We start from the raw sequence: 23,924 nt of genomic DNA, 5'->3' as shown, positions 1-23,924 counted from the left end.
CTCAGATCCCCGTGATTTGCTTGAAGAGAATCTGAGAAAGCAGTAAATTGTTCGCGTAGGACTCGTAGGATGTCCAGAAGTTATTTTCGGTCATAAGAGATGGTAGCGGCAACATTATGTACAAAATAAAATTAAAATGTACAAGTTACAAACAACACAAATAAACTAACAAAAAAACACAATCTGAGAATTCATAGGTGATCGATTACACCCCCACCTACATTCAAAACTGTAAAATCTTATGCTTCACGGAGTGGTGGCTGAACGACGACAATATCAACATACAGCTGGCTGGTTACACGCTGTACTGGCAGGATAGAACAGAGGTGTTTGGTAAGACGAGGGGCGGTGGACTATGTATTTTTGTAAACAACAGCTGGTGCACGATATCTAAGGAAGTCTTGAGCTACTGCGCGCCTATGGTACAGTATCTCATGATACACTGTAGACCACACTATCTACACTATCTTCTATGCATAGTCACTTTAATAACTCTACCTACATGTACGTATTACCTCAAATAACCGGTGCCCCAGCACATTGACTCTGTACCAGTATCCCCTGTATATAGTCTCGCTATTGTTATTTTACTGCTGCTCTTTAATTACTTGTCTTTTTTTTCTTATCTGTATTGTTTTAAACTGCATTGTTGGTTAGGTGTGTAAGCATTTCACTGTAAAGTTTACACCTGTTGTATCACATTTGATTTGATTCGACTTGACATGAAGTCATAGAGAAACACATACTGGACATCCTCTGCCTGCTGCCTGACCTTTTCCCCAACAATAACACATTTATCCTAACTAGATGATGTAGTTTTAGCCAAGGCCAAAGCAGCAGACCTCCTGGTCAACCCCCTGGACCCTCGCAACGCTGACACACTCCGAGTCAAGATAGCTGACCTGGGCAACGCCTGCTGGGTGGTAAGTTGTGTGTGTGTGTGTGTGTGTGTGTGTGTGTGTGTGTGTGTGTGTGTGTGTGTGTGTGTGTGTGTGTGTGTGTGTGTGTGTGTGTGTGTGTGTGTGTGTGTGTGTGTGTGTGTGTGTGTGTGTGTGTGTGTGTGTGTGTGTGTACGCACACAGAGGTATATGACTGTGTGTGTTTAGGGTTCTCAAACCCTTTTTCTGGAGAGCTACCCTCCTGTAGGTTTTCACTCCAACCCAGTTGTAACTAAGCTGGTTCAGCTTTTCAACCAGCTAATTATTAGAATCAGGTGTTTTTGATTAGGGTTGGAGTGAAAACCTACTGGACGATAGTTCTCCAGGAACAGATGGAGAGCCCTGGTGCACAGTATGTGTATGGGTGTTTTGCAATAGACACAGATGCATAATATACAGTACAGTATAGTTTATCCATCTCCTCTCTCTCCTCTTTCTCTCGCTCTTTCTCTTCCTTTCTCTTTCCCCTCTCTCTTTCTTTCTCTCGCTCCTCTCTCTCCTCTCTTTCTCCTTCCTCCTTTCTCTTTATCCTCTCTCTCCTCTTTCTTCCTTTTTGGCCTCCTTTTTTCTCTTTATCCTGCATTGTTTGCTGTTTGGGGTTTTAGGCTTTCTCTTATATCTCTTCCTCACTGTCTCTCAGCACAAGCACTTCACAGAGGATATTCAAACCAGACAGTACCGCTCCATAGAGGTCCTGATAGGAGCTGGGTACAGCACTCCTGCTGACATCTGGAGCACCGCCTGCATGGTGAGCACACACACTCACACTCACACTCTCACACACACACACACACACACACACACACACACACACACACACACACACACACACACACACACACACACACACACACACACACACACACACACACACACACACACTCACACTCACTCACACTCACACTCTCACACACACACACACACACACACACACACACACACACACACACACACACACACACACACACACACACACACACACACACACACACACACACACACACACACACACACACACACACACACACACACACACACATGCCTGTGCACACACACACACACACACACACACACACACACACACACACATGCCTGTGCACACACACACACACACACACTCACACACAAAAACACACATCAGTACTGACTGATGACACTATCCGGAATGTGTCCTGCAGGCGTTTGAGCTGGCTACAGGAGACTACCTGTTTGAGCCTCACTCTGGGGAAGACTACTCCAGGGATGAGGGTGAGTCTATACACACTGTTCTCCTAATAGACCAGCCTCATACTAAACACAGTAGTACATGTTTATCTATGTAGTGATGTAGAAATAGCTGTTTAATATGTGTCGTTGTGTTGTTAATGTGTTTAGACTGAGTAATTGTGTAGGTACAACTGTTGTAGCACTGTCATGTGAGATTTGCTCAACTGAATTAGATGATACATTATATATAGTAATACACTGTCGTAGTAGTAGATATTATGAAAGCTTGATTGTAAATTGTTTTATAACAATGGGCCCAAATCATGGACTAAAGATGTCCAGCAGATTTTAGTATAGTCCCTTCTAGTTTCCCTATCTGCTATTATCTATTTATCTATCCTCACATTCTATACCTGACTCAACATCTTTACCTGACCTAACTCATCCAATCCCCGCATTAAAACCTTGTCGCACCCTATCCCAGTATTCACATCCACACCTTCTCACTCCCTAAACTCTCCCTATCCCCATATTCACATCCACACCTTCTCCCTGCCTAAACTCTCCATATCCCCATATTCACATCCACACCTTCTCCCTCCCTAAACTCTCCATATCCCCATATTCACATCCACACCTTCTCCCTGCCTAAACTCTCCATATCCCCATATTCACATCCACACCTTCTCCCTCCCTAAACTCTCCATATCCCCATATTCACATCCACACCTTCTCCCTCCCTAAACTCTCCATATCCCCATATTCACATCCACACCTTCTCCCTCCCTAAACTCTCCATATCCCCATATTCACATCCACACCTTCTCCCTCCCTAAACTCTCCATATCCCCATATTCACATCCACACCTTCTCCCTCCCTAAACTCTCCATATCCCCATATTCACATCCACACCTTCTCCCTCCCTAAACTCTCCATATCCCCATATTCACATCCACACCTTCTCCCTGCCTAAACTCTCCATATCCCCATATTCACATCCACACCTTCTCCCTCCCTAAACTCTCCATATCCCCATATTCACATCCACACCTTCTCCCTGCCTAAACTCTCCATATCCCCATATTCACATCCACACCTTCTCACTCCCTAAACTCTCCCTATCCCCATATTCACATCCACACCTTCTCCCTCCCTAAACTCTCCATATCCCCATATTCACATCCACACCTTCTCCCTCCTAAACTCTCCATATCCCCATATTCACATCCACACCTTCTCCCTCCCTAAACTCTCCATATCCCCATATTCACATCCACACCTTCTCCCTGCCTAAACTCTCCATATCCCCATATTCACATCCACACCTTCTCCCTCCCTAAACTCTCCATATCCCCATATTCACATCCACACCTTCTCCCTGCCTAAACTCTCCATATCCCCATATTCACATCCACACCTTCTCCCTCCCTAAACTCTCCATATCCCCATATTCACATCCACACCTTCTCCCTGCCTAAACTCTCCATATCCCCATATTCACATCCACACCTTCTCCCTGCCTAAACTCTCCATATCCCCATATTCACATCCACACCTTCTCCCTCCCTAAACTCTCCCTATCCCCATATTCACATCCACACCTTCTCCCTCCCTAAACTCTCCATATCCCCATATTCACATCCACACCTTCTCCCTCCCTAAACTCTCCATATCCCCATATTCACATCCACACCTTCTCCCTGCCTAAACTCTCCATATCCCCATATTCACATCCACACCTTCTCCCTCCCTAAACTCTCCATATCCCCATATTCACATCCACACCTTCTCCCTGCCTAAACTCTCCATATCCCCATATTCACATCCACACCTTCTCACTCCCTAAACTCTCCATATCCCCATATTCACATCCACACCTTCTCCCTGCCTAAACTCTCCATATCCCCATATTCACATCCACACGTTCTCACTCCCTAAATCCACCATATCCCCATATTCACATCCACACCTTCTCACTCCCTAAACTCTCCATATCCCCATATTCACATCCCAAATCAAATGTTATTTGTCACATGCGCCGAATACAACAGGTGAAATGCTTACTTACCAGCCCTTAACCAACAATCTAGTTTTAATAAAAATAAGTGTTAAATAAAAAAATAGTCCAGGTAGCGATTTGATTAGCTGTTCGGGAGTCTTATGGTTTGGGGGTAGAAGCTGTTAAGAAGCCATTTGGACCAAGACTTGGTGCTCCAGTACCGCTTGCCGTGCGGTAGCAGAGAGAAAAGTCTATGACCAAGGTGGCTGGAGTCTGACAATTTCTAGGGCCTTCCTCTGACACTGCCTGGTATAGAGGTCCTGGGTGGCAGGAAGCTTGGCCCCAGTGATGTACTGGGCCATACTCACTACCCTCTGTAGTGCCTTGCGCTCGGAAGCTGAGCAGTTGCATACCAGGCAGTGATGCAACCATGCTCTCGATGGTGCAGCTGTAGAACATTTTGAGGATCAGAGGTCCCATGCCAAATCTTTTCAGTCTCCTGAGGGTGAATAGGCATCGTTGTGCCCTCTTCACGACTGTCTTTGTGTGTTTGGACCATGATAGTTTGTTGGTGATGTGGACACCAAGGAACTTGAAGCTCTCAACCTGCTCCACTACAGCCCCGTCAAGGAGAATGGGGGCATGCTCGGTCCTCTTTTTCCTGTAGTCCACAATCATCTCCTTTGTCTTGACCACGTTGAGGGAAATGTTGTTATCCTGGCACCACACGACCAGGTCTCTGACCTCCTCCCTATAGGCTGTCTCATCGTGGTCGGTGATCAGGCCTACCACTGTTGTGTTATCAGCAACTTAATGATGGTGTTGGAGTCATTCCTGGCCATGCAGTCATGGGTGAACAAGGAGTACAGGAGGGAACTGAGCATGCACCCCTGAGGGGCCCCTGTGTTGAGGATCAGCATGGCAAATGTGTTGTTACCTACCCTTACCACCTGGGGTCGGCCGGTCAGGAAGTCTCGGATCCAGTTGCAGAGGGAGGTATAGTCCCAGGGTCCTTAGCCTAGTGATGTACTTTGAGGGCACTATGGTGTCGAACGCTGAGCTGTAGTCAATGAATAGAATTCTTACGTAGGTGTTCAATATTGATTGCATCATCTGTGGATCTGTTGGGGCGGTATGCAAATTTGAGTGGGTCTAGGGTTTCTGGGGTAATGGTTTGATGTGAGCCATGACCAGCAGATGTGAGTGAGTCTTTAGGCAGGTTACCTTAGTGTTCTTGGGCACAGGTTGAAAATGTCAGTGAAGACACTTGCCAGTTGATCAGCGAATGCTCAGAGTACACGTCCTGGTAATCCGTAATCCGTCTTGCCCTGCAGCCTTGTGAATGTTGTCCTGTTTAAAGGTCTTTCTCACATCGGCTACGGAGAGCGTGATCATACAGTCGTCCAGAACAGCTGATTCTTTCATGTATGCTTCAGTGTTGCTTGCCTCGAAGTGTGCCTAGAAGTTATTTAGCTCATCTGGTAGGAGTGTGTTACTGGGCAGCTCGCGGCTGTGCTTCCCTTTGTATTCTGTTTGCAAGTTCTGCCACATCTGACGGGTGTCGGAGCCGGTGTAGTACGATTCAATCTTAGTCCTGTATTGAAGCTTTGCCTGTTTGATGGTTCGTCGGAGGCCATAGCGGGATTTCTTATAAGCTTCCGTGTTAAAGTCCTGCTCCTTGAAAGCGGCAGCTCAGTGCAGATGTTAACTGTAATCCATGTCTTCTGGTTGGGGTATGTAAGTACAGTCACTGTGGGGATGACGTCATCGATGCACTTATTGTTAAAGCCAGTGACTGATGCGGTGAACTCCTCAATGCCATCTGAGGAATCCCGGAACATATTCCTGTCTGTGCTAGAAAAACAGTTCTGTAACTTAGCATCTGCGTCATCTGACCACTTCTGTATTGAGCAAGTCACTGGTGCTTCCTGCTTTAGTTTTTGCTTGTATGCAGGAATCGGGAGGATAGAATTATGGTCAGATTTGCCAAATGGAGGATGAGGGAGAGCTTTGTATGCATCTGTGTGTGGAGTAAAGGTGGTCTAGAGTTTTTTTTTCACTCTGGTTGCACATTTAACATGCTGGTAGAAATGAGGTAAAACGGATTTAAGCTTCCCTGCATTAAAGTCCCGGCCACTAGGAGCGCCGCCTATGAACGAACGTTTTCCTGTTTTCTTATGGCCTTATACAGCTCATTGAGTGCGGTCTTAGTGCCAGCATCGTTCTGTGGTGGTAAATAGACAGCTATGAAAAATATAGATGAAAACTCTCCTGGTAAATGGTGTGGTCTACAACTTATCATGAGATACTCTACCTCAGGCAAGCAGAACCTTGAGACTTCGTTAATATTAGATTTCGTGCACCAGCTGTTGTTTACAAATATATACAGACCGCCACTCCTTGTCTTACCGGAGGCAGCTGTTCTATCTTGCCGATGCCGCGAAAACCCCACCAGCTCTATGTTATCCAAGTCATTGTTCAGCCACGACTCGGTGAAACATAAGATATTACAGTTTTTAATGTCCCGTTGGTAGGATATTTGTGTAATCCAGTGATTGTACGTTGTCTAATAGGACTGAATGGTAGAGGAAGATTACCCATTTGCCGTCGGATCCTTATAAGGCACCCCGGGCCTACGTCCCCGATAACTCTGTCTCTTCTTCATGCGAATGACGGGGATTTGGGCCTTGTCGGGTGTCTGGAGTAAATCCTTCATGTCCAACTCGTTAAAGAAAAATTATTTGTCAGTACGAGGTGAATAATCGCTGTCCTGGTATCCAGAAGCTCTTTTTGGTCATAAGAGATGGTGGCAGAAACATTATGTACAAAATAAGTTACAAATAACACGAAAAAACACACACAATCGCACGATTGGTTAGGAGTTCATAAAATTTGCAGCCATGTCCTCTGGCGCCATTGTTAAAACCTTCACATCCACACCTTCTCGCTCCCTAAACCCCATCTATTCTGGCTCATGTCTGAATCTCCACCCACCCCATAGCTCCACCATCCTGTCCATCCCTGAGTCTAGTCCAGTTGACATCCTGCACAGTGTCACATCAACCCTCCTCTTTGATCTGATGTCCAGCCACTCACATTTGACCCCATACATATTTCACCATACTATGGTAGTACATATGCCATGATATCTTAATTGATGACAATGAGAGCCACTGAATTGTGTTCAGTTAGAATCAGACCATTATTTGGTGATGATTCTCTCAGATTGAAAGATAATAGATGCATGTTTCTCTACTCCAAACCCACTGCACTCTCTATTCCATCTCACCACCTCTGATGTAGGGTCACTAACACTGAGCTCTCTGTCTCTACCTCTTTTTCACTTTCCCCCTCTTTCCTTTCCCTCTTACCTCTCCCTTCCTTGCTTGTCCTCCTTTCTTCTCTTTTATCTCTCATTCCCTCCTCTCCGGTTCCTTGTCCTCCTTTTTCTCTCTCCTTTATATTTTCTCCCTCTACTCCTACTTTTCTTATTCCTCCTTGTTCCCTCTCTCCTTTTCCTCCTTTCCCTGTTCCTCTTCCTCCGTTCTTCCTCTCTCCTCTTCCTCCCCCTTCTCCTTCTCCTCCTCCTCCTCCTCCTCCTCGTGTTCCTCTTCCTCCTTTCTCTCTCTCTCCTCTGTAGACCATATAGCCCACATCATTGAGCTGCTGGGCATTATTCCACGGCACTTTGCACTCTCCGGAAAATATTCCCGGGAGTTCTTCAACAGAAGAGGTAGCACTGAGGGAAAGTGCTGGTGGGACGGAGACACACAGACGCCTGAGCGCACACACTGACTCAGACAGTCAGATGGACACACAGGAATACTAATAGAGTGGAATGGGAATGATATAAGAAGTCCAAAAGCAATAAGGGATTTTGCAGCAAATGGCCAACACACCATTGTTGTGAACAGTTGTTAAAGATAGAAAGGACATAAAGAGGGAATTGTACTGTATGTAATTCACACACACACTATCAAACCAGTTTAGGCAAAGTCCTCTCCACTAACCTCTTGAGAGACTTACCGTCCCGTCAGTCAGTCTGTCTGTCAGTCAGTGTGGCGTGTCCAGGCAGCAGTGTGTCCGTCCGTCCAGCGTGTGCGTATGTTTGTGATGTAATGCTGTGCCGTGCCTGTTCTTTGGTGGTGTGGCCTGTGATGGCCGGGGTTCAGATCACATCGCTCTGATCATGGAGCTATTGGGGAAGGTTCCACGCAAAGTGGTCGCCGCCGGGAAGTACAGCCGAGAGTTTTTCTCCAAGAAAGGTAACGTCATGATGAGTCACTACCCCTATGAGGCAATGACAGGAACGGTATATCTCTAAATATTAGTACATGTACATACACGGTTTACACCATTGTTACACTTGTAACAAAGCTTGTAGTCTGCACACAGGTGGTTGGTGGCACCTTAATTTGGGAGAATGGGCTCGTGGTGACGACCTGAGCAGAATCAGTGGATTCAAATACATCAAACACATTATTTCCAGGTGTTTGATGTCATTCCATTTGCTCTGTTCTGGCCATTATTATGAGCCATCCTCCCCTCAGCAGCCTCCACTGAGTCTGCAGTAGTGTGCAGTAGTATTTGTGGTGTGTGTCCACCTAGAAATACATACAATTCCTTAGAAATTGTGCCTAACATTACACTTAGAAAAAAGGGTTCCAAAAGGGTTCTTTGGCTGTCCCCATAGGAGAACCCTTTTTGTTTCCAGGTAGTACCCTTTTTGTTTCCAAGGAGAACCCCTTTGGGTTCCATGTAGAGCCCTGTGTGGAAAGGGTTCTACATGGAACCCAAAAGGGTTCTACTTGGAACCAAAAAGGATTCTCCTATGGGGACAGTCAAAGAACCCTTTTAGGTTCTAGATTCTAGATGGCACTTTTTTTGTAAGAGTGTAGTTTAAGTTGAGTTCTCAAGATTTAGATTTAGTTATCTAGTTATCTATCTAGTTACACATTAATACAATAGTCATATTCCCAGCCACTTGACTGAGTTCTGAGTACTATCCTCCCTGAGTCTACGGCCTGTCTGCCAGTCTATGTGTGTTACACCTGTGTCTCTCTCTGCCGGTCTCTGCTCCTGGTAAGTGGTGTGTCTGTAGAAACCATCTAGCTCTCACAGTCTCACGTCAAAATAAAACGTTCATCCATGTTTCTCAAATGTCAAACATTCGAAGTTGTTCCAAACGTCAAATTTCAAGTGTTTAAGGTTAAGTTTAGGCATTAACTCTGAATTTTTAAGGTTAGGCATTAACTCTGAATGGTTAAGGTTTGAGATAGGCTTAAAACAAAAATAAGAAAACAACTGGATGGATTCGAACATGCAACCTTTGGCACCAAAGGCAGATGCTTACGCCCATCTTCGTCCACAACGCCGTAGCAAAACTGAACCCTACTTGAAGGTAACAGTGCTCACCGTTTCCCCTAGTGGCTGGCTTCCACATCTCCCCATGTCCTCAGACATGGATGGACGTTGAATGCTGACTTGTATCACGGGTGACCTGGCTGGTAGAAACAGCATGCTACCCTGCTTCTACCCTGCTTCTACCCTGCTTCTCTCATGTTCTAGTCATGGGGCTCTAATATTCTGATTGTTGCTTTCTCTCCCTCAAAGGTCTTGTCGGCTCTAAATGATGTCTTAATTCACTCCTTTTATCTCTCTATGGTGTTCATGTGTTCTGACTGACTCCCAGTAAGACACTGCTCCAGGCTCTTGATTTGCCTTTCTTGGGCTGTCTCTCAATAGTCAGAATATTATTTCCTTTCCTTCATCTACACTGTAAATAATTATAAATAATAAGGTCAGTGAAATCAATATGGGGAAGCCTTGATTCCATCCATTCAGTGTTGATGAAAGCAAAGACACATAGAAAGGATGCCACTACGGAGTATTGAGATGCTGCCTGAGTTCTACTGTCTACTGTCTTTTTTATTCTCTCTCTTTGTACTGCACTCTCACTCTCTTTCTCATTGTAAGTCTTTAAATAGCATTGCACTGTAACTTATTACTCTTCATTTCTGTCTCTCTCTCGGTCTTTCTCTCACTCCCTCCCTCCATCCCTCTCTCTCTACTTCCCACTGTAGGTGAACTGAGGCACATCACCAAGTTGAAGCCCTGGTCTCTGTTTGATGTGTTGGTGGAGAAGTACGGCTGGGCACCAGAGGACGCCGGCCACTTCACCCACTTCCTGCTGCCCATGCTGGAGATGGTCCCAGAGAAGAGGGCGTCAGCCGGGGACTGCCTCAGCCACCCCTGGCTCAACTCGTAGCGACACCAGCCCCCCCACTAGTGGCAGCCTCCACAACCTGCTCAAAGCCAGGCACTCGAGGCTGGAGAGAGAGGGAGGGAGGGGAGGGGGGTGGGGTACACGGGGTTCCCGTTTCTCGGGCCCTCCCTGCCTTGTCCTGAGCACACCACACACATACACATAGGCATACACACATACAACACAGATGCCCACAGAGCCTCAGCAGAAACCACAAAGCTATCAAAGACCAGACAGAGAGAGGCTGCTCCCTCTGCTGTCCTCCCCATAGGTCCCAGACAACCCCTCACAGAAAGAATAGAGGGCCCCAGGAAGGGAGTTGGATGGAGTCAAACTCCCATAGTTCTAAACAGGCAGGACAGAGGTCCCTACACAACATGAGCAGCCATGGTCGGGACAGTGTCTCCTACTTAGAAAGACCAATTCAGTCTAAACAGAGACTAAGCCACCCATATGAATGGGTTTTCTGCAATATCTCTGCCAGTTTTCTCCTGTCCAGTCTTCTCCGGTCTTATCCGGAGCATAATGGGTTTCCCAGTAGAAGTCAATAAGAACCTCTGTCAGAATGCTGACTGTGTGATTGCTCCATCTGCCTGATCTTACAGCAGCACAGCCCAAACCTGCTGAGGCAGAAGTGTGTATATGTGTGCTTGTGTATATATGTGAGTGTTTGTTATTAATGTGTGTCTACACTGCCCAGTCTGTAGGTGTGTGTGAATGTCCCTCTCCTACAAAGGAGAAGCAACAACACTTCCAGATTAGGAGTTGCCCTTTTACCCTACTCTTCCTCTCCTCTCCTCTCCCTCCAGCCCATGCCCCACTCCCCCTCTCTGTAGGGGTACCTCAGGCCCCTGCTCCCCCCTCCATGCCCAGGACTGAAACAGTGTCACTGAACTGTTTACAGCCCCCACACAAAGCTCCAGTCCCCTGCCCCATACAGCCCCCTCCCTACCCAGCCACCAACACTGAGCTGCATGCCAGTCCCGGGCCACTGCAGAGACACGGAGGGCAGCCAGCCCACCAGGGGTCTCCAGAACTGAAACGCTGCCACACAGACAGACAAACAGGGCACGGAACAAACAAAGATCCTAAAAGACTGATGATCGATGAACCGGACTGCTTCTTCTGTAAGAGTGAAATGCATGGAGAGGCTGATTGATTGACAGGACGGGATGATTATGATGGACAGGTGTTACTTAGTTGTGCGTTTCATTGGTTCATTTGTTTTTTTTATCTATGTTTTTGTTTTCTTCTCCTGTCTTTTATTTTGAAGGTGAAGGTGCCACTTGCGCTAACCTTTTTGGTGCCTCGTGTGAGGATAGCGAAGTTCCTCATCTTCACTTTTTCAAATCGTTCCTCCCTTTAACCTTTGACATTCCTGATCCAGTCACACCATTCCTCTCTTCCTCTGTATCCCAAAAACAAGAACAATCCTTGAGTCCCTGTGGCGTGGCAGCTTTACCATATCTGATTATCCCCCTTATTACCTACAGACGAAACTCTCCATCTTTGATCCTGAGCTTCTCCAGAAGGGGTTCGTCAAATGGAGGTTGCACTTGTCTTTGTAGGATGTCGTTCAGGGATTTACCTTTTAGTCATTTAGCAGACGCTCTTATCCAGAGTGACTTACAGTTGTGAGTGCATACATTTTACTTTTTCGTACTGGTCCCCTGTGGGAATCAAACCCACAACCCTGGCGTTGCAAGCACCATGCTCTACCAACTGAGCCACACGGGAATTACCTTTGTACATAACTCTAAGATCCGGCTCCGGAGAGACGATCGACCGACAGATTTGAAGCAAATGCACGCATCATTCCTAAAAGAGGCTGTCACGGACACTGGCCTGCACCCCCATAGCAGACAGTGGCGAGAGGCTAAACCACTCTGGAGGCCACTAAGTGGAATGTGAAACTGCGCCACTTTGTGGCTGATGAGGGTACTGCATTGATGCAGTGAAGCATCTCTCAGCTCCAAACGTTCCACTCCACTGCTCTCTCACGATCATCACAATTACGAGTCCAGTTGCCTATTTTTCGCAATAAAATTAAAATAAGTATGTAAAGGGGAGATATTTTTTAAACTATTTCATTTAATGTAAAAAAATAAAAAATAAGAGGAAATAAAGAAGCAAATTTCTCTGTTGTGACAGTGACCGATTCTCGTCCTATTGAGGTAATTGTGTTGGTTTGTTTAGAGATGTTTTTCATTTATTTTGTAATTATTATTACTGTCACTATTATTATGATTAGTTATTTTCTACTCAGTTGTTACCTCTTCCTCCCCTACTCTATGGACAACGCTGCTCTGTTTGGACTTGTGACAGTGAAGAACATTCTTTTCAATTAGGATAATTTTTTTTGTCACCAAAAGCTCCTGATCGCACTCTTTCAGCCATGCTGACTGTTCTTCCTGACAGAATTGTGTCTCGTCTGTGTTTTTCATTGACAGATTTAATAAAATTGTAAATTAATGGAGTCCTCTGGCTTGTGGTCTTTGACAGTTTAGGATATTACTAGTATTTAGTAAAAACTGCTCGAACTAATTTTAAAAGTAGTTATCATCAAGACACAATGAAAGAGACAGGAAAAGTTTTTGATGCATTATTTAATGATCTAACCATATAAAATATATTTCACTAGCGAGTGTAAAAAGACTTAAAAATGGCAATGTAGTGTTATCATACAGAATGGGGAGGTCAGTTGACTTGACACACCTTGGTATATTCTAATACACACTAAAAAGGAAGATTTTGCCTAGCCATCAGACATGATTCTAAACACATTACCTTGTCCTAACAATACCCTGAGATTGCTAGAATGGTATAAAACGATATACTAAGGATTGTCACTAATTCAGATATGTTAACTCACTTCTATTTTATTCAATGGAAAAATAGTCTGTAGTGCTGACAAATAGTGTAAGCACAACATTCTCTTTTTTTAACACAGAAATCACATGGGCATTTAAGTATAAATGATGACAGTTAATCTGACTAGCATGTAAGGTAAGGAACCGTTTACCAGGGTAGTTTGAGATTTTTGGATACTTTAAATCAAGCAATTATTCACATTTCACAGGTAAAAAGTACACACTACAAGATATATTCAGTCAGTCACTAATGTACCATGCAGAGGGCCAAGATTTTTTACAGACCATGTGACCAAGAAACTCTGGGCCCTAAATATGAGATATCCATGGCTGTGTTTGAGAGCATCAATTCTGCTGACTGACCAACAAATCACTTTACATCATACACATGATTTGGTGATATATTGGGGCAAAAAACAGCCCCAAAAAAAATCACTGCTCTAGAGGAGATCTGCATGGAGGAATGGGCCAAAATACAAGCAACAGTGTGTGAAAATCTTGTGAAGACTTACGTTTTACCACTGTCATTGTCAACAAAGGGTATATAACAAAGTATTGAAATAAACTTTTGTTATTAACCAAATACTTATTTTCCACCATCATTTGCAAATAAATTCATTAAAAATCCTACAATGTGATTTTCTGGAGAAAACAAATTTCATTTTGTCTGTCATAGTTGAAGTGTACCTATGATGAAAATTACAGGCCTCTCATCTTTTTAAGTGGGAGAACTTGCACAATTGGTGGCTGACTAAATACTTTTTTTTGCCCCACTGTATGTCAGCCTGCTCAGTCGGTGATGCTCTCAAACACTGCCCATTTCTGTGGCGCTCAGATGTGGTGGTATGCGGGTGAGAGGGGTCAGAGGAGGGAGGCAGCGTTCTTGAGCAGCAGAGGCTTGGCCAGCTCCAGTATGTCCAGGTTCGGGTCCAGAGACCTCCCCAGCCCCTCCAGCACCATGATGGCAAACACAATGGACGCAAAGTTACTCTCCAACTTCACCTGAGGGGCAAACAAACCACAAGGTCAAGAGCAGTCTTGGTAATAGACTCATATACTGTACATTCAGTAAATTAAGTCAATGTGAGATGTCTAGCCATGACTATTGAGATTACAGAAAAGGTTGGTGGTTTTGAAACTAGACTCTCTCACTCCAGGACTGGTTGTATTTACCTTGTGGGTGATGAGCAATCCAAAGACTCTGGATAGCAAATCAGTTACTTGGACCTTCCCCAGTGAGAGAGTGTTGCTGAGGGCATGGTCCACCAGCTCTGCCATCTCCTTCTTGAACCGTGGCACGTCCTGGCACTCATTGGTCCTGGCATGGTTCAGGATCAGCTCTGCCACCTGTTCCCCCTAAACATAACAGCTATGGATGTTAGAAGCTCATGACACCATTGGATACCCCATCCCAATGTTCAAGGCAAGTGAGAAGCCTCATAAACCCTCTTTGGCCTACTCTGGAGCTTCTAGGGCAAGTTCTAAATTCATGTTTGTGTGTGGTGCGTGCGTCTCTCTCACCTGTCGTAGCACCACGGCGGTGAACACGGCTCTGAAGTTCCTACGGTCTCTGTCGTTGAGCTGTGCCACGATGCCAGCGTCCAGAAGCACCAGCTGCAGAGGGGCCGGGGCCGGCCTCATGCTCACCACCACTGTGTCGCACAGGTCCGTCAGGGTGACCCTTTCCTGGGGGTCGTTGTTCCCTCCACCCCCACTACATTGGACCAGGATGTTACCCGGGTGCAGGTCCGCATGCACAAAGTTATCCACAAACACCTATACAAACACACATAGGAGGATACGGAGCTGGTAAGCTTGATTCAATGTTAAGAAAGAAGAAGGTATATGAAGGGTTTCAAATATGTATTTCCAGTTGCAAATGTCACAATGAGGGACATGCTTAGGCCCTCACCATCTTGAGAAGTGTCTCCACTCCCATCCTGGCAATTCTCTGTTTCACCTTTAGAGGGACCTCCGGTCTCAGGTAGTTGGAGATGGGCTCACTCTCCTGAAACAGTAAACAGGTTACTTATTCAATAGCGATGGTTAAGTTGTCTCTTTCGACTAATATCATTCATTTGATTCAGTAATGCCCAGAGCAAGCAGGACCCACTACTGGTAAACGATGAACTGAAAACTTAACACAGAATACTCGTTCACCATAGGGGGCATATTGGAGCTGACATTTGTGACTGAGACTTGTAGAAGTGTGCTTTAAACAACTGGCATTTGTGCCTGCTAGACATACAAATAAAATGATTTATAAGTTCCTTTGAAACAATGTCCAGCCGCAACTTGACTAGAGTGTGAATGACTCATGACGGAATGCAATTGCTTGACTGTCGTGAGGGTGATGAGCACAATATCGCTTGGCGAACTGCAGCAGCCCCCCAAACAATTAGTTCTCGAGTTCAAGTTCGTTGAGCAGAGACTGTGTATGTTTTGGTTCTACAACGCCGTGTCCATCATAACAATCCATAATCAATCAATTGCATTCATTCTAGCACCATGTGATCAACAATCAGTTGTTAAGCATGTCTTCATTCTCTATGATGCCTGCAGCATGATCGATATTTCTACGTGCACATATGATAGACAGTTGTTGGTCAGAGCACGTCGCCTGGAGCCGCTGAGCATGTATTAATCCTGCTGTAAGGACTCATTGTGGCAAGCCGGCCAAAACGTGACTCGACTCAGTAAAAAGAGTCGTTCAAAAACAACTAATTGTTTGAACTGCGCATCACTATTATTCGACCTCTCCCATAGATTTTTTTACTGGTGTTGTGTCATTACTTTCTTCTATTCATATTTGTCATTGTGGTGAAGGTGCCGTCTCAACTCACCTCAAAGGTTTCCACTAAAATTGACCTGGTGACAAATGGTCGAAGAGGAGTTGGGAACTTGACAAAATCAACATCCTTGAAATTCTCCCGGAATTTTTCGATGTTATTGGCTTCAAACCGCAGGTCAATCTGCAATAAAACAGGATATTCAATCCCTAAAAACTGCACTTGAAAAAGTTCAAATATACAGATATTCAATTTGCACTCAAAGTGTGTGTGTACTGGAGTTGTCTACCTGTTTGGTCATGAGCACCTCAAACTCCTCCACTATCTCAGGCAGGCTGAGCCATTTGAATCCAGGCAGACAGTTGATGAGCCAGCTGCCTGCCCTCATCAGTAGCATGTCAATCTCTACCTGTCTCCTGATCCCTGGATGAAGCACCTGGACAGAGAGAAGAGGAGGAGATGAAGAAAGAGGAGGGCATTTATTGCATGTTGTTTCCTAACAAAATCATGTCCCATATAATAAGTCAATTTGAGTACAGATGTCCAGTTATTTGCACCTCAAAACATTTAACGAATTCCCTGCCTGTGACTTTTAGCACACCCTCTCTCAGGGACACAAACTCGAACTTTCAAACTCCTGCAGGAGGCTCCCCTCCCCCTCTAGAGCCTAGGTTATGGGTAGTAAACTGGCCCTTCACACCGCTGGCCCTAGAGTCCTTCCATGTCAATTCAACAACACCCCCCCAATCTCAGATTGTGCTGAAATTGTTTCTGTAGTTAGAAACAGATAAGATTAGCATTCCTGAAACATTATTTTGTTCAATTAAGCTAATTGATTGCATCCAAATTGGCCCTTTAAAATAATTTGGATTCACATAATATTCAAATATAGTACCCAAAATCTGATTTGAACCAACATTTTTCCTACCTGAGTAAGACGTGAGGAATCCAATAAAATGGTCAAAAGCCATACAGTATCAGTTCTCTATATCTGACAAGTAATATGGAGCTGCGACTTGGAATATTGCTTTTTCATCCTATGTAATGTATTCCCTGTGAATCAAGTGTTGTTTTTTTCCCTGTTCAATTAACCATTTGCAGCTTTAGGTGGAAAACCAATAGCTTTTGCTCATGATGAAAATAAATTGTGTGGTCATCCTGAAGTCAAGCCAGTCCTCCATGAAAGCAATTGCTTGACATCATGGGAAAATCAAAAGAAGTCAGCCAAGAACTCCACAAGTCTGGTTCATCTTTGGGAGCAATTTCCAAATGCCTGAAGGTACCACGTTCATCTGTACGCAAGTATAAACACCATGGGACCACAAAGCCATCATACCGCTCAAGAAGGAGACGCGTTCTGTCTCCTAGAGATGAACGTACTTTAGTGCAAATCAAATGACCTTGTGAAGATGCTGGAGGAAACAGGTACAAAAGTATCTATATCCACAGTAAAACGAGTCATATTTCGACATAACCTGAAAGGCCGCTCAGCAAGTAAGAAGCCACTGCTCCAAAACCGCCATTAAAAAAGCCAAACTACGGTTTGCAAATGCACATGGGGACAAACTCGTACTTTTGGAGAAATGTCCTCTGGTCTGATGAAACAAAAAAAGAACTGTTTGGCCATAATGACCATCATTATGTTTGGAGGAAAAAGGGGGAGGCTTGCAAGCCGAAGAACAACATTCCAACCATAAAACAGGGGGTGGCAGCATCATGTTGTGGAGGTGCTTTGCTGCAGGAGGGACTGATGCACTTCACAAAATAGATGGCATCATGAGGCAGGAAGATTATGTGGATACATTGAAGCAACATCTCAAGACATCAGTCAGGAAGTTAAAGCTTGGTCGCAAATGGAATCTTCCAAATGGACAATGACCCCAAGCAAACTTCCAAAGTTGTTGCAAAATGGCTAAAGGACAACAAAGTCAAGTTATTGGAGTGGCCATCACCAAGCCCTGACATCAATCCTATAGAAAATTTGTGGGCAGAACTGAAAAAGTGTGTGCGAGCAAGGAGGCCCACAAACCTGACTCAGTTACACCAGCTCTGTCAGGAGGAATGTGCCAAAACTCACCCAACTTATTGTGGGAAGCTTGTGGAAGGCTACCTGAAATGTTTGACCCAAGTTAAACAATTTAAAGCAATGCTACCAAATACTAATTGAGTGTATGTAAACTTCTGACCCACTGGGACTGTGATGAAAGAAACAAAAGCTGAAATATATTATTCTCTACTATTATTCCTACATTTCACATTCTTAAAATAAAGTGGTGATCCTAACTGACTGAAGGGAATTTTTACAGGGATTAAACGTCAGGAATTGTGAAAAACTGATTTAAATGAACTTGGCTGTAAACATCCGACTTCAACTGTATTAGAGGTCGACCGATTAATCTTAATGGCCGATTAATTAGGGCCAATTTCAAGTTTTCATAACAATCGGAAATCGGTATTTTTGGACATCTTTTTTTTTTACACCCTTATTTAACTAGGCAAGTCCGTTAAGAACACATTCTTAATTTCAATGACGGCCTAGGAACGGTGGGTTAACTGCCTTGTTCAGGGGCACAACAACAGATTTTTACCTTGTCAGCTCGGGGGATTCAGTATTGCAACCTTACAGTTAACTAGTCCAACGCTCAAACCACCTGATTACATTGCACTCCATGAGGAGCCTGCCTGTTACGCGAATGCAGTAGAAGCCAAGGTAAGTTGCTAGCTAGCATTAAACTTATCTTATAAAAATCAATCAATCATAATCACTAGTTAACTACACATGGTTGATGATATTACTAGTTTATCTAGCGTGTCCTGCGTTGCATATAATCAATGCAGTGTGTATCGTTGCTCCAATGTGTATCTAACCATAAACATCAATGCCTTTCTTAAAATCAATACACAGAAGTATATATGAAGTATATATTTCTAAACCTGCATATTTAGCTAAAAGAAATCCAGGTTAGCAGGCAATATTAATCATGTGAAATTGTGTCACTTCTCAGTGTATATGCAACAGTTTGGGCCACCTCATTTGCCAGAATTTTACATAATTATGACATAACATTGAAGGTTGTGCAATATAACAGCAATATTTAGACTTATGGATGCCACCCGTTAGATAAAATACGGAACGGTTCCGTATTTCATTGAAAGAATAAACATCTTGTTTTCGAGATGATAGTTTCCGGATTCGACCATATTAATGACCTACGGCTCGTATTTCTGTGTTTTATTATGTTATAATTAAGTCTATGATTTGATAGAGCAGTTTGACTGAGCGGTGGTAGGCACCAGCAGGCTCGTAAGCATTCATTCAAACAGCACTTTCATATGTTTCGCTGTGCATAAAGCATTGCGCTGTTTATGACTTCAATCCCATCAACTCCCGAGATTAGGCTGTTGTAACCGATGTGAAATGGCTAGCTAGTTAGCGGGGTGCGCGCTAATAGCGTTTCAAACGTCACTCCCTCTGAGACTTGGAGTGGTTGTTCCCCCTGCTCTACATGGGTAACGCTGCTTCGAGTGTGGTTGTTGTCGATGTGTTCCTGGTTCGAGCCCAGGTAGCGGCGAGGAGAGGGATGGAAGCTATACTGTTACACTGGCAATACTAAAGTGCCTATAAGAACATCCAATAGTCAAAGGTCAATGAAATACAAATGGTATAGAGAGAAATAGTCCTATAATTCCTATAATAACTACGACCTAAAATGTCTTACCTGGGAATATTGAAGACTCCACATAGCGCCCAAAAATACCGATTTCCGATTGTTATGAAAACTTGAAATTGGTCCTAATTAATCGGCCATTCCGATTCATCGGTCGACCTCTAGTCTGAATACTTCCGAATGCACTGCGTAGATTTCCATTCATACTTTCCCTCATGTTGACTGATACCCACCTTAATAGCTACAGGAATCAGATGCTCTTTCTCTGTACCGTCCCCATTAGGGGCGTCTGTGTAGCTCCTCTCCCCGGTTTCATGATGGCCCTCGTCCTCCTCATCCTCTTTCCCCTTCCACAGCCCCCTAAAAGTCCCCAGGACACCCTTTAGTCCCAGGATCTCCCAGGCCTCCAGCATATCCTCTCTCTCCATCTCCTCCACCAGGGCCTGGAAGGCTGTGTCCTCCACGCTGTCCACCCTGGCCCATCCCCGGTACACCTGAGCCACGCATCCTGACCCCACAGGCTCCCTGCCCTCAAACACAAACAGCCTCCTCCAGCCCTCCCCGAATGCTCGGCGCAGACACTGCTTGGTGTGGGCCCAGCAGTGGGGACGCACACGCACGTGCAGCCTGGAAAAACATTCGCAGAAATCCTGGGAGAAGATGTCCCTACGTGTGCTGGCCCACTGGCCCAACTTAATGAAGGTAGGACCAGAGGTCTCAGTGACCCACAGCAGGGCATCCAGCCAGCGAGAGGCCCAGTAAGAGGAGATGACAGTCAGAGGATAGAGCAACAGGAGCGGGCCGAACTTCAGGAGTAACACCAGGGCGCGCAGGCTGAGGCGCAAGAAGAACACCAGCTTGTGCACCTGGACTTTGGCTACAGACTTCCTGTCTGTAGTCTGGGGTGCCAGGGAGGCCTCTTGGCATCTTGCCATACAGGATGTGGCATTCACTGCTCCCCAGCACAGCAGGGTGACTTTTGGCATCTGGGTTAAAATCTGGCCTCTTTTGACAAGACATGTTCTAGTGCTAGGTATGAGTCGGACTCTTACAGAACTTCCAACTCTATGGACGGTGTACCTTAGGTTTAAGAGGAAGCTTCTGGCACTCAATGCAGCCATAACTATGATGATAATATCGCTAACACATAATTTAAAAAGTAGATTTGAAAAAATCTAAAATTATAGATAAAACATTGTCCCCAAGTTTTCACAATAGTGACTAAACATAGCTATTACTGTTTGGAAGTTATCCACATTACAGCTTCAATTGCTGAGAGATATTGATAATTGGCTTCCAATCATTGCCCTTTCGAACTGCTTGCTCACAATTCCACAGATGCGTCATAGCTGAGGACAGACATAGCCCACCTATGTCCTCTTTGAAAACATGTCCCACTGCAAATCAAGAAGAATTCCAAGTAAGTTCAACTAGCTAGTATCAAAGGACTGCAAGGTATATTTGGACATTAATTTAAGGGGCTACAGTCATTAAGCCTAGGCTATATAGCTGAACTGTGATATAGAGGCTTGCTTAGCTACGTTAGCTAACTATGAGTAATATGACTAGTCTATTGCCATGTAAACACATATTACCTCAAAATGAGTACGTGACCAATCAAACCGTCATGTCCTTTCTTCAGTCAACATGCAGCAGGCTCAACCCTAGCTAATATATTATCAAATCATTCAATAGAAGATATCAACCTCAACTAGCATAGATTTTCATTGAAAACATAATTGCAAAACAACGGGTAACTTCCGGGTGTCTACGTCACTTTACAGGGGTGTAATCATTTATCCAAATAGTTGCAAAAGTTTTATTGTGCAACAGTAACTAGCGTTTCTATTGGATAGGTTCATCAAACAGGGCGGGACCTAGCCGAATCTGTCAATAGAAACGCTAGTTTTCGTTTCACGTTTGCAACTGTTTTGCGTAATGATTACACCCCAGATGCCGAAGTCTTAAAGCGATAGGCACCTAATAAAAAACAGCCACATCCATATAATAATGTAATGGGTTGGGGAAAACTCCTCGTGAGGTAATATGCCCCCAACATAATCAAGTTATTTCAATATATTAATCTTAGGTTTTTACGTTTTTTAAAAAGTTTTTATCAAATACATATGTTTTGTGCAGGAATTCACACATTCACTGTGCAGATGTTGGGTTGTCCAAAAGAGGGAGACAGAGGAGAAGGTGAGATACAGACAATGGTTTCAGTGCTTCGAATAGCTGTCCAAGTGTTTGCATTATCATTAGATCAATTATTTCATTGAACATGTTGTCATCGATAGGGCTTCATCTATCAAAAACTGATAGTATCATTCCTAGTCATAGTGCGTCTCTCTGGACAGAGGGCCTCCACATCTCAGCTGTTGAGTAGAGAGGACAAGGAAATGGGGATCTATCCACACAAAAGTTAGGAGAAATGCCAAACAGATGTTATTGCCACCATCCTGTCCCCTCAGCCATTGATGGGGAAATGCAGGCTTTTCAAATCTCTCCTGCACTTCAAAGGGAGAGGTCAGACCTTGGCCCTGAAGGTCACAGAGTTTGTTGCTGTGGTTCTATGCCATGTTGGAGTCACTGATATATGTGAAGGGTAGCCTAGGAAAGGGTAAGGTAGTTTAGTTCAACTCATTGAACTCTCTCAGTGAGAACCCAGAGAGACTATAACCACACCAGTGGAGGCTGCTGAGGGGAGGATGGAAGGGTACCAACCACATGGAAACCATGTCTTTGATGTGTTTGATTTCATTCCATTGACTCCATTCCAGCCATTATCGGGAGCTGTCTTACCCTCAGCAGCCTCTGCTGAACCAAACAAGTAGTTATGTTTTACCGATACAATAAAAATACACTCCTATGCCTTTATTAGCCTTAATTGTCATCAAAATGTCAGACTCACATCTAACTTATATTTTCACTCAATCTGTCACTCTTTTTTTCTGAGACAGTGGGAGTCTCATGTGTCAGTCATCTAGTGAGGTAACTATAAACTATCTTTAAAACCATTAATTCACCTGCAATTACTGAATTACTGGAAATCAACCAAAACATTGCCATCCCATGTTAGTGCAGAGGAACAACGGGCCATTTGTAGCTACCAAAACATATTGCATTAAACACATGTTGCTGCTGTGGTTCTATTGGGTGCTTTGTGGACTGGTCACTGGTCAGTAAATAAAAGCTACTATAAGAGATAAAGACATTGGAGGGCAGGAAAGCCAGGCCCCCACTGTCCCCTCAAAGAGAGGAAGAGAGGCCCTTCAGAGCTTTTAATTGGCTCCCGGAGGAGGCCCTTATTTATGTTTTCAGTTATTCTCAGTTTTGCCCCTTCCTGCTCCATTCCTCTTTTGAGCAGGACACTCCGTTTCCCTGGAAACCAGGGCTTCATTCTCCCAGCCAGCTGCAGATTAGTTCAGCTGTGGGGGGGTTGGGGGTATGGGTTGAGCTGATGATGGAAATGGAGAGGAGGAGGGAGGGAGGTACTATAGGGAGGGAGGGAGGTACTATTGAGAGGGAGGGAGGGGGCCATGAGAGGAGGGGTGGGAAAGTTTGAGAGAGAGAGAGGCAACATCATTGAAAGAGAAGATAGTCCGAGTGAGTGTTTGAGAGAGAATAACTGAAAACATTTAGGCTGAAAGGGGAGGGACTGCCTAGTCCTTTTTCAAACAAATTTGTGAAGAAACTTGGAGAAGCTCTTTGGCTGCTTGGAAGAAGAGGCAAGGGGCTATGTTAAGTGAGAGAGCAGCTCGGAGGCAGGGGTAGGGGTGTAAAACCGAAGGAGAAAGGGGATAAATGACATTTTAATCTAAAGGAAATCATGCGAGTGAATGCTGCCTCATACAGTGTCAGATTTCACAAAATGAAAAACCAGTGCAAGAGCACTTCTACAGGGCTCATCCAGCTGAGAAAGGTATGGCAAAATTAGCCTTTAAACAGTGTGTGTTAACTGTGTGTGTATGTGTTTTGGTTTGGGGGGATTTCCTTTGTACTTTCTGTGAATCTTTTTTTTTACTATGGGACTGAAACAGTAACATGCATATTTAATGTGTATTTATTGTAAGTTTGACTGTTTTGTATATTTTGAACTCCACACACTATGCACAGGTATAGTATCTTTGTGTCAGTTGTATGCTTATACGTCAAATCAAATCAGAAACATTTTCTAAACATTTTCAT

The 23,924-nt window shown here is 44.4% G+C and overlaps 3 protein-coding genes and 1 non-coding gene across 6 annotated transcripts in view; 2 read left to right on the top strand and 2 right to left on the bottom strand.

Annotated features, from left to right (window-relative positions):
* LOC124037645 (SRSF protein kinase 2-like) overlaps nucleotides 1-12,886 on the top strand; it is a 106,572-nt gene extending 93,686 nt beyond the window's left edge. For 2 of the 3 annotated variants that reach the window (XM_046352568.1, XM_046352570.1), the window contains 5 exons: nucleotides 808-923; nucleotides 1,579-1,686; nucleotides 2,117-2,186; nucleotides 7,785-7,877; nucleotides 10,228-12,886. In XM_046352568.1, coding sequence (XP_046208524.1) covers nucleotides 808-923; nucleotides 1,579-1,686; nucleotides 2,117-2,186; nucleotides 7,785-7,877; nucleotides 10,228-10,412 — 572 coding nt within the window. In that variant the 3' untranslated portion in view covers nucleotides 10,413-12,886. Of the gene's footprint in view, nucleotides 1-807; nucleotides 924-1,578; nucleotides 1,687-2,116; nucleotides 2,187-7,784; nucleotides 7,878-8,316; nucleotides 8,410-10,227 lie in introns of all 3 variants that reach the window. The other variant, XM_046352569.1, reaches the window with a different exon arrangement.
* trnaa-ugc lies at nucleotides 12,073-12,142 on the bottom strand. Its single transcript has one exon. It is a non-coding gene; the product is annotated as a tRNA-Ala (tRNA).
* A 1,050-nt stretch (nucleotides 12,887-13,936) lies between the features above and the next one.
* On the bottom strand, nucleotides 13,937-21,507 carry adck2 (aarF domain containing kinase 2). The gene is made up of 8 exons (XM_046352567.1): nucleotides 21,332-21,507; nucleotides 19,970-21,133; nucleotides 16,358-16,504; nucleotides 16,123-16,251; nucleotides 15,192-15,287; nucleotides 14,801-15,055; nucleotides 14,453-14,635; nucleotides 13,937-14,281 (listed from the first exon to the last, which is right to left on the bottom strand). The coding sequence occupies exons 2-8, from the start codon at nucleotides 20,855-20,857 to the stop codon at nucleotides 14,141-14,143; spliced, it is 1,839 nt and encodes a 612-aa protein (XP_046208523.1). The 5' UTR covers nucleotides 20,858-21,133; nucleotides 21,332-21,507; the 3' UTR covers nucleotides 13,937-14,140.
* Nucleotides 21,508-23,342: 1,835 nt separating this feature from the next.
* Nucleotides 23,343-23,924, top strand: part of LOC124037403 (DENN domain-containing protein 2A-like) — a 67,103-nt gene continuing 66,521 nt past the window's right edge. Inside the window, exon 1 of the mRNA XM_046352102.1 lies at nucleotides 23,343-23,658. The gene's annotated coding sequence lies outside the window, so the exon portion shown is untranslated. The remainder of the gene's footprint in view (nucleotides 23,659-23,924) is intronic.

Source organism: Oncorhynchus gorbuscha, linkage group LG06, assembly GCF_021184085.1.
Source record: "Oncorhynchus gorbuscha isolate QuinsamMale2020 ecotype Even-year linkage group LG06, OgorEven_v1.0, whole genome shotgun sequence".
Taxonomy (NCBI): domain Eukaryota; kingdom Metazoa; phylum Chordata; class Actinopteri; order Salmoniformes; family Salmonidae; genus Oncorhynchus; species Oncorhynchus gorbuscha.
The sequence above is the reverse complement of the archived record's forward strand: the minus strand, read 5'-3'. Positions and strand labels throughout refer to the sequence as shown.